Source organism: Panthera uncia, chromosome B4 (assembly GCF_023721935.1).
Source record: "Panthera uncia isolate 11264 chromosome B4, Puncia_PCG_1.0, whole genome shotgun sequence".
Lineage (NCBI taxonomy): Eukaryota > Metazoa > Chordata > Mammalia > Carnivora > Felidae > Panthera > Panthera uncia.
The window spans coordinates 44,526,486-44,537,754 of NC_064809.1; the positions used below are offsets into that span (position 1 = coordinate 44,526,486).

Below are 11,269 nucleotides of genomic sequence, written 5' to 3' on the forward strand. Positions count from 1 at the left end.
TGGGGTTGTGAGTTTGAGTCCCACGTTGGGTGTAGAGAGTATTTAGCAAATAAATATCTTAAGAAAGACAAATTTAAAGAATAAGTAATTTTTTTCTGCTTCAAAGGACACTACCAAGAAAATGAAAAGACAACACACAGAATGAAACAAAATATGTCCAAATCATATATCTGAAAAAGAACTTGTATTCAGAATATGTAATAAATTCTTACAACTCAACAATAAAAAGACAAAAGCCAATTTTGAATAGACATTTCTCCATAGAAGATATACAGATGGCCAGTAAGCAATGAAAAGATGCTTGCTTAACATCTTCATTTCAACATTAGGCACATGTGAATCAAAACCACAGTAAGATATCATTTCACATGCACTAGCATGGCTAAAATAAAAAAGACAGATGTTGGTGAGGATGTGGAGAAATGTGAACCCTCATCCACTGCTGGTTGAGTTCTAAATTTTCCCTTTTAGAAACAATTTGGCAATTCCCCCAAAATATTAAACATAGAGTCACCAATTCCACTCAGATATATACCCAAGAAAATTGATAACAAATGTTCACATAAAAACTTGTACATAAATGACCATAGCAGCATTCATTTTATGCATAATAGCCTGAAAGTGGAAACAACCCAAATGTTCATCAGTGATGAATGGTGAATAGCAAAACCAAAGGCAGTATGTCCATACAGTGGAATATTATTTAGGCATAAAAAGGAATGGAACAGATGGATGAACCTTGAAAACATTATGCTAAGTAAAAGTTAGACAAAAGGGTCATATACCATACGTTGTAAGATTCTATTTTCATGAAATGTCCAGAATAGGTGAATTCACAGAGACAGATTAGAGAAGGAGAGAGAGAATAGGGAGTGACTGCTAATGGATAAAGAGTTTCTTTTTGTGTGATGGAAATGTTCTAAAATCAGCCAAACGTGATGGTTGCACAATTCTGTGAATTTACTAAAAACCACTGAATTATATATTTTAAAAGGATGAACTCTGTGATATATTTCAACAAATCTGTTATGAAAAAATGGTGGTTCTAATTCTAGCAAGCAAATTAAAAGACAAAAGAAAAAAGAATACATTTTTATTTACTTATTTTTAATTTGGCTGCTGGTGTTAGAGAGAAAAACTGTTTTAATTAGAGAAGATTGATGGATTTTTGGTAGAAATAATAAAGGGAATTTTCAAAGCCTTCAGAATTTGATGGCATTGTTCCTTATCATTTGTAATTTATTAGTTTACTTTTCCAGGTCATCATAAATCCGAATTTTAAGTCTTGGCCACAGTTAGGTTTAATTTGGAGCATGTGGCTGGAAATTGGAAGAGGGAAGAAAAAGAATGAGAGAGAAAGGACTATAATTTTTCCAAGGCTGATAGAGGAGTTGCAAAAAATAAAGAAGGAGGATGTTGATAAAAGAATATTTACAAGTTGATATGAGTTATGAAAATGTGAAGGAGATGTGGACACCTGTGCTCAGTCTCCAAGCACAAGAAAGAAAGATGACACTGGGTGGCAAGCTTCTAGGGACTTCCATTGGCTCTTGGTATTTTGGTGGCACTCCAGGGTGTCCTTATAGTGGTAGGGAAGGAGGAAAATGATTCCTATGCACCAGTTTTCCAGGGTTCCTAACTATCCCAGTGTTTCACATTTCCTGCAAGTACATCTATCTTCCCAACGAAATTGTAAACACAAGGGCAGATTTATGTATTTTATGCTTGTCTCTCAACACTCCCATTCTTTCTACATGCATCATAGATGTTCGGCCAATACTCTTAGCATAATCAATCAATCAATCAATCAATCAAATGAAAGAATAACAACTGTATCTAAAAAACATGTTAGGGGCATCTGGGTGGCTCAGTGGGTTAAGTGTCCGACTCTTGGTTTTGGCTCAGGTCATGATCTCACAGTTCATGGGTTTGACCCCAGAGTTGGGCACCATGCTTGGGATTCTATCTCTCTAGTTCTATCTCTATCTCTATCATCTCTATCTCTATCTCTATCTCTACCTCTACCTCTGCTCCTCCCCCACGTGCATACTCTCTCAAAAATAAACTTAAAAAACATAAAATAAAAAATAAAAAACATGCTAAACTAGCTCCCATGAGATTTTAATTCACCCGTTGGCCATTTTTCCTCATTGTAAAGGACTGTTCAAATAGTCACCCTGTGCTCCTTCAACTTCGTCCATTTCACAGAGCTTTGCAAAGAGCATAATCTTCAACTTTCCAATATCTACTCCTTTGAATTTTTTTTTTAACTCTTTTGAATTTTAAATACAGCATCAAAGCCTTTCCCCATCTAGCCTATCAGCCCTGGGTGTGTAACCTAAGTCCTTCACATATGTTTTCCTTTCCTGAATACCAAGGCTGCTGGTCATCTTTCCAAACCTCCCCCCAACCCTAACATAGTCTCTGAAACCCGGGTCATGCCTGGGACAAGAGAGCAGAGTTAACAGGTTTATGTTTTCAGTTCAACAGTGAATTAAACTTGGAATTTTGTGAATCTATTTCTCTTTTTCCCCTCTAGGAAAAAGTGCTTGGGATATCACATGAAGAAGTAGACTGAAAAATCAGAAGATTTGTAATCTGGAATACTCATTATCCAGCTAGGATCCTGTCTACATTGGTCTCAGCATAGACTATGGGAGAAAATTAACATGTACAAGGCAGAGGGAGCACTGAAGTTTTCAAAGTCATTGTTCCTGTGAATCCAGAGGCCTGAGGAGAGAGGCCTTGTCTGTCTGCAGCTCATAGAATGTAGTAGTGTGGCCAGTGACATCCATGTTTCCCAGGTTCTCCAATGAGTGTGGGAGGAAGTCTAGGAAGACAAGTGGTAATTTTCCTTTCAGATGTTCAGAACAGAGACAGTCACCTTGCCTCTGTTGGCTGCTTTGGGGAAATTTTGTTACAGATATTTGCTGATCTCATAAGGGCGAAATGATAAATTGTGCATGTGTTTACTCTTTGGTTTTCTAGTACCATTTCTTTTTAAACTACACTTGGGATGGCCTAATAATGACGTTGTTTCAAGCCTACTTTTAGGAAGATGTTGCTATTGATGTTGGTAGATGCAGTTCAAAGAGACTTGAGTTCACTGCTATATCCACTAGTTTGGGGATATATTATCATGTCTGCCTTTTGACTCACTTCCCTAGAAAAATGCTTTGGCAGTTTGAAAAACTTCCATTTGGCAGAAAATTATTACTTCTACCTCCCTCAGCAATCTCAGAGACCCCACCTCTATTTCTCAAGGACTCTGAAATTTTCTTTATTTTTTTTGTGGTAGTGTAATGATTAGTAGCTGTTAAACACGTGCAAAGACCACTGTCAAGACTATCTTACATGGGGCACCAAGGTGGCTCAGTCGGTTAAGCATCCGACTTTGGATGAGGTCATTATCTCACGGTTCGTGAGTTTGAGCCCCGCATGGAGCTCTGTGCTGACAGCTCAGAGCCCAGAGCCTGCTTCGGATGCTGTGTCTCCCTCTCTCTCTGCCTCTCCCCGCACTTGTGCTTTCTCTCTCTCTCTCAAAAATAAACATTAAAAAAATTTTTTTAAAAGAGTATCTTATGTTTAAAACAAGTAAAAAGTAATAGTACTAAGATTTCCACGAAGATCGAATGAGTTAATTTATAAAAAGTGCTTACAACAGTGCTTGGTATTTAGTGCTGAGTGCTCACTTATGTTTAATATGCGCTGCCCTCAGCTAAAACAAAATTTCCTCTCCCAAAGCAGTCACTGATTGCTTTTCTGAAATTAGTGTTCAGAATGAGGTTTTATAGTAAGCAAAATATGTTTCACAATTGTTTAACAAACAATAATTATTGAAACAATAATTTTTAAAATACTATCAAATTATAGTCTTAAAAATATCTAGATCTGTAGCACCCAGCATGTAGCCTGATGTAAAACAGGTGTTTAATAAACCTGTGATGAGCAAATAAATGAATGCGTTAATCAGACATACTTCCAGCTCCAAGGGAAAATTGGAGCCGTCTAATATCACATCAAATATCACTACTCTACCCATCTTAATTAAAATGAGTTATTCTCCCAGATTTGGAAATGGCAAGAGTAAAAGTAAGCCTCCGCAGCCAGAAGCACAGGCTAAATCACACTTCCGTGTGGTGTTACCACAGAACACGCATGCCCCAGTCTCCACCACTGAACCAGAAATTGTGTGCCATCACTGGCCCCACTGCTACTGAGAAATGATGCTGCTACCCCCACTCCCATCTCTCTTCCCCACCGGGAAGAATCTTCCCAATCTTGCCTGTCTCCAAGGTAAACTTCCAGGTGGATTACTTGGATTAGCTGACCCCAGATCATATGCCTGTGCTCCAGCTGTCAAGAGCTAGGAGAGTGGGCTTTCTACATTTTCAGTTCATTATGGGAGAAGGCTGTTTACCATATTTAGGTTACATAAGGTAGGGCATTCCCTAAGAGGAAGAGGGGGGCTCAAATAGGGGCTGTCCCCATTTATAGTGGCAAACATCCAATATACAAGTCTTTTTACCCCCACTCCTTCTGCTTACCGTGGCCACAAAAGCCAAAAGAATTTTGAGTGAGTTGCAATCAAATGGGGCCAAATTCTTCAACAACTCTTGTGACGTGGCTTTTGTGTAATTGTTTCATAGTTTTCTAACTTGTTCATTGGAAAGACTGTAAGAACTCTAAGGAGATAATTAAAGGTATTCTTGTACTTTTTAATCCAAGTACAAAAAAAAAGATAACTAACGTTAAACAGCATTCAGAATGCAATTGTTTGGGGCTCCTTGTGGAATTAATCTACAAGAAACACAAATGATAGGGGCTGATGAGGGGAAGTCTATGTTTGATCTGTAAAGTGTGACAATCTGAGAAATCAACAGTGACTTGACAGTGGATGAAAGAGGAAGAATCAATGATTAGTAAACCCTGATACCACTGTTGATAAATGGTGGATGGTGGTTTTAGGTAATGCTGAATCAAACCTGGAGCTGTGGGAAAGGGTAAATAAAGAATGTAAATCAGGTAACTGTGGGAAAAAAAAATATTCCCTTTTGCTTCCTGCCCCCACACAGAAAGTCAGAAAAACATCCGAGATAAAGGAGTTTCTTCTTATGGATGGCGACAATGGGGATCACCTCTTCTCCCACTTTGATTCAACCATTCTACATTATGCATTTGCAACCTTGCACCTCTGGGCCTTTATAACGATATTTTTTCTCCACTTGGTCTGTCCTTGCCTCCTGGTCCCCTTTCCCCTTATTTCCACTAATTCAATGAACTCCAGCCCATCTTTCCAAATTCACTCCTTCATTTCTTCCAGGAAGCATTTGCTAACCCTCCCTTGGCTGCCAGAGGGCTACATTTGGATACCTTTCTTCATAGAGATGCTCCAGAGCACACTATTTATGGACATTATACTTAAGACATTATGCCATAAGAACTAATCTTTTGCATTGGATTATAAATGCTTCTGTTAACAAAAATGCTTTTGTAAACAAGTATTATGTCTAATTTAACTTTGTCTATCTAATGCCTGGCCTACTTTTAATATACAATTGCAAAATCATATACCCTAGCCTCACTGCTATAACCGGTAAATCAATGAGATTGGAGTATGGCCCAAGATATGTGTAGTTTTAACAAACTCTCCAAATGTTCCAAATCATCTGCAGCTTCCAGCCAAGATGAAGTAATAGTGACTGAGTTTAAACTCCTGCTTAAAACAACTGGAAAAAAAAAAAAAAGACAAGCTATATGAAAGAATAGCTTTCCGTTTTCAAGACATTGTGCATCAGGCAATGAAGGACTAGTCCCTGAGAGATGAGAAATAAGGTGAGCGTCCAACTCTTGATTTTGGCTCAGGTCATGACCTCATGGTCATGAGATCGAGCTGAGCATCTCTCTCCCTCTCTTTGCCCTTTCCCAGATCACATGTGCACACACACTCTCTCAAAGAACTTAAAAATTTTTTTAAATTATAAAAAAGAAAGGAAATAAAGAGAAAGAAAGCAGAATGGTGTCAAAGTAATGAAACCAAAAGATGGTTTGTGGAGATCAGTAACACCTCTAGCCTGATTGATCAGGAGAAAAGGCACAACTTACCAATAATAAACAGAGGGAACATCACTATAGGTCCTACAGATATTAAAAGGATAATAAGAGAATATCATATACCAAAAATTCAACAACTTAGATGAAATGGACAAATTTCTTAAAAGACACACTACCAAAGCTCACTCAAGAAAAATAGAATGTAGGTGCACCTAGGTGGCTCAGTCGGTTAAGCCTCTGACTCTTGATTTCAACTCAGGTCATGATCTTGCAGTTCATGAGATGGAGCATGGATAGCAGGGAGCCTGCTTGGGATTCTCTCTCTCTTCTCTCTCTGTCCCTCCTTCCCACTCGCATGTGCACACACTCTCTCTCTCTCTCTCAAAAGAAATAAGTTAAAACATTTAAAAAACTAGAATGCAAACTTAACATTTCCAAAATGGAAAACATTTTAAGCAGTTCCTTTTTCTTTTCTTTTTTTTTTTTGGGGGGGGGGAGTATAGGATTGCATCTCTTTCTCTTGCTTTTATTTTACTTATTGTCAAGTTACCTAATATACAGTGTAGTCTTGGCTTCAGGAGTAGATTCCCATGATTCATCACTTACATAGAACATCCAGTGCTCATCCCAACAAGTGCCCTCCTCAATGTCCATCACCCATTTTCCCCGCCCCCCAACCCCCACCCCCATCAGCCCTCAGTTTGTTCTGTGTATTTAAGAGTCTCTTATGGTTTGCTTCCCTGTTTGTATCTTATTTTTCCTTCCCTTCCATAGTTTCTTTAAAAGTTAAACATCTACCAGATGACCCAACCATTTCATTCTTAGGAATTTATTCAAAAGAAATGAATTGGTCTAAAACTTGTACCAAATACAGTAACTATAGGGGCGCCTGGGTGGCTCAGTTAGTTAAGCGCCCAACTTCAGCTCAGGTCATGATCTCGCAGTTTGAATTCGAGCCCCACATCAGGCTCTGTGCTGATAGCTTGGAGCCTGGAGCCTACTTGGGATTCTGTGTCTCCCTCTCTCTCTGCCCCTTCCCTGCTCGCACTCTCTCTGTCTCTCAAAAAGAAATAAACGTTAAAAAAAAAAACTAAAAAAAAAAAAAAAAAAGGAATTTATTCAAAAGAAATGAATTGGTTTAAAACTTGTACCAAATATAGTAACTATAGGGGTGCCTGGGTGGCTCAGTCAGTTAAGCCTCTGACTTCAGCTCAGGTCATGATCTCACAGTTCGTGAGTTCGAGCCCCACATCGGCTCTGTGCTGACAGCTTAGAGCCTGGAGCCTGCTTTGGATTCTGTGTCTCCCTCTCTCTCTGCTCCTCCCCGGCTCATGCTCTGTCTCTGTCTCTCTTTCAAAAATAAATAAAAACATTTAAATAAATAAAGTACAAATATAGTAACTATATTTGTGAAAGCCCTAAATGGAAAACAACCCAAATGTTCATCAACAGATGAATGGATAAACAAATTGTGGTATATCCATACAATGAGATACTATTCATATATATATGAATATATATATATATAATATGTATATTATATATATATAAAGAATAAACTATCAGTATATGCTGTAACATGCATATGAATGAATCTCTAAGAAGCTCAACCAAAACCAAAAAAAAGTCATACACTACATATATACTTATATAAAATTATAGAAAATGCAATTAATTTATTGTGACAGAAAACAGGTCATTGGTTGCCTAGAACGGAGGGATGGAAAGAAGGAATTATAGAGGGGCATGAGCATTTTGGGGTGATAGAACTGTTGTTACCTTGTCTTACTATTTTGTGTGTATATAAAAACACAAAATTAATTACTGCATACTTCAAATACATGCTGCAGTTTATTGTATGTCAATTATACCTCAATAAAGCTGTCATAAATTTTCTTAAGACAACATGGCAACATTTCAGACAATCAAAGGCACAATTTATCATGATTAGATCAACACTGTAAGATATGCTGAAGGAAATTTCTTCAGCCAGAAGGAAAACTGTATTAGAAACCCAGATCTATAAAAAGGAATGAAGAGCACCAAAGAATAATATGAAGGTAAATAAAAATGTTTTTCTCATCTTTAAATTTTAAAAAAGAAAATTGATTAAAGCAAAAACAATGTCTCATGACATAACATGCAGAACATGTATGACAACAAAACATAAAAGACTAGAAGGGAAAAATGAAAGAGACTGTTTCATTTTATATGAAAAATGAAGTAAAAAAGAGTAAAAAGAAGGAATAGTTGGGACAAAGAGAAAATATCAAAATGGTAGACAAATCAAATCAGCAATAATTGCATTAAATGGAAATGGCTAAATACTGCCATTAAAATGCAGAAATAGTATTGATAAAAATGAAGACCAAACTACATATTTTATGTCTAAACATGAAAGAAAGAGAGGTTAAAAGTAAAAGAATAGAAAAATGAATGCAAAACTAGTCAGAAAGCTGGAATGGGTATATTAATATCAAAGTGGACTTCAAGTCAAGGAATATGGAGGCAAAGAGGGACATTACATAACAATAAAAAGGTGAATTATTACGACAATAATCCTAAATTATGCAGAGCTCAACGCAAAAATTGACAAAACTAAAAGGGGAAATAGACAAATCCACAATTAAAGTTGATTTCCACACTGTTCTCCCAGGAGAACTGAATAGAAAATCAGCAAAGATATAGAAGACTTGAACGACAGTATAAACCAAACTGACCTAATTGACCTTTACTGAACACTGTATGCAACTACAGCATACTATAGTTAAATAAGAAAAAATTCAACCAAGTAAGTTTTATCTTTTTTTTTTCAACCAAGTACATTTAAAAAAAAAAATTTTTTTTTTTAACTTTTATTTATTTTTGAGACAGAGAGAGACAGAGTATGAACGGGGGAGGGTCAGAGAGAGAGAGGGAGACACAGAATCCGAAACAGACTCCAGGCTCCGAGCCGTCAGCACAGAGCCCAACGCGGGGCTCAAACTCACGGACCGCGAGATCATGACCCTAGCTGAAGTCGGCCGCTCAACCGACTGAGCCACCCAGGCGCCCCCCAAGTACATTTTAAAGATCTAATTGGCTTTACTGAACAATTCATGAATTGGCAGCATCCTCTGTACCGAGTAGAGGGGAGCTCCAAAGGGCTACAGAAAAGGAAAGGTTCTTAAAGGCAGGACAAGGAAGTCATAAACAGAAAAAAGGATTCTTTCGGGTGAAGTCCTTCCTTTGGGGAATGCAGAGGGCCCATGTGACATATTACCTTACTGGTGCTGACTAGAAAATTCCTGACAGGTTAAGACTACATTTCTGGGGGAGGTTGAAACTGCAATTAGGTTAAGCATTACACCCTGGTTTGTTGATGTGGCCTAGCATAAGTGACTCCATTTTGGACCTGTGATTTTCCTTTTTAATAGTACTCAAGTGCCCATAAAACATGCACTGTGATAGACCGTAGTCTGGCTGGTAAAACAAGTCTCAATAAATTTTAAAGAGTTAAACTCATACAGAGGACCTATGATCATTATGGAATTAAATCTAAAAATAACAAAATGGTATCTGGAAAATCCCCAAATATTCAGAAATTAAACATACTTTTATGTAATCTAGGGTTCAAAGAAATTACAAGTGAAATTAGAAAGTGTTTTGAACTGAATGATAATGAAAACACCAAGATTTGTGGGATGCGGCTAAAGCACACATAGAGAGAAACATACAGCTTTAAATATTTTTATCAGAAAAAAAAATGTCTAAAATCAGTGACTTAAGCTTTTATCTTAAGCAACTAGCATATTTAATCCAAATAAGCTAAAGGAAGGAAATAATGAGCAGACAACAATGAAACAGAAAATGAACATACAACAGAGAGGAATTAGAACAAGAGCTGATTTTTTAAAAAATGTTATTATTTTTTAGAGAGAGAGTACAAGCAGCAGAGGGGCAGAGGGAAAGGGAGGGAGGGAATCTTAAGCAGGCTCCATGCCCAGCACAGTCCAGTGATGCAGGGCTCAGTCTCACAAACCTTGAGTTCATGACCTGAGCCAAAATAAAGAGTGGGATGTTTTACCGACTGAGCCACCCATGCACTCCAGAGCTGATTTTTTTTTTTAAAGATCAAGAATATCAATACACCTTCAGTTTGACTGACCAAGACACAAATTACCAATATCAGAAATGGAAACAGGCATTGAAAGGATAAGAGACTCTTTTATGCCAATAAGCTGACTACTTAAGAGGAAATGGACAAATTCCTTGAAAGACATAAATGACAAAAATTGACATAATAGAAAATATAAATAGCTCCAGATCTACATTGAGTTCTTAAAAGCCCTGTCATGAGAATCACAGCACTGTATAAAACTTGATTCCCTTAACCCTTCCCAAGTCCTTCCCAAGAACTTGGGAAAACTCTATCAGAGCCTTATGCCAACAAATACTGAGAGATTAAATGAGTTCAGGCATGCCTTGGCAGTTAATTAAAATGGAACAAAGATTAGAATCTCAATCTTAATGTCCTTTTCCCTCCACCCACTGCCAACTGCCTCTGATCAAAATTTTGCACTGGAGTTTTTCATACTCAAACTGGATGTTTCCTGTCTAGCTTAGGTGTTAATCGGTTGGTTGATTACATTAAGGGGGAGACAGAGGGGATATTTAGTACTTGGTACAACAGTAAATGCTGGACAAATCTTAGCAAAATAATCTTTTATTTTTAGTCTCTTAATTGGGAAAGATTGGCTTTATATGGTGATGAAAGCTGAAGTTACAAATGCAAATCTTGGGTGGAGAATTTTCGGGGTGGGGGGGACAGGTGGTGGTGGGGTCGGTGGTGTTATGAAGACGGCATGGTAGTACAAATAAATGGAACCAGAAATCAGAGCACATTGTAAGAAAGGAAAAGTATGTTCTAAGTTCTTGAGTTGGATCCCTGTAACATAAGAGATTAACAAGAGAAAAGCATACAAATGTCTTTTAAGTTTTAAGTGACACAGGAGCCCTCATAAAGAAATGAAAACCCAAAGAAATGGTTAAACCTGTGTTTTATGCTAGGTTTGATGAGAACCGCAAAGTCATGGAAAGATATGATAGAACAAAGAGTATGAGCAATGTGTAATAAATGGGGGCAAACTTAGCAAGGCCTGTTTGTCCCTTTCTCTTCTGAGATAAGGATGCCCCCTTACCTATGTGTACAGGGAGGGCACTTCTCACATTAGGG

The 11,269-nt window shown here is 37.6% G+C and overlaps 1 protein-coding gene across 4 annotated transcripts in view; it reads left to right on the forward strand.

Moving 5' to 3' along the window:
• BCL2L14 (BCL2 like 14) overlaps positions 1-11,269 on the forward strand; it is a 53,506-nt gene that overhangs the window by 34,282 nt on the left and 7,955 nt on the right. Inside the window, exon 7 of one of the 4 annotated variants that reach the window (XM_049627098.1) lies at positions 2,540-2,972. The exons of the other annotated variants lie outside the window; for them this stretch is intronic. Within the exon in view, the coding sequence (XP_049483055.1) occupies positions 2,540-2,578 (39 nt within the window). The 3' untranslated portion in view covers positions 2,579-2,972. Of the gene's footprint in view, positions 1-2,539; positions 2,973-11,269 lie in introns of those variants that run through there. 4 annotated transcript variants of the gene reach the window in all.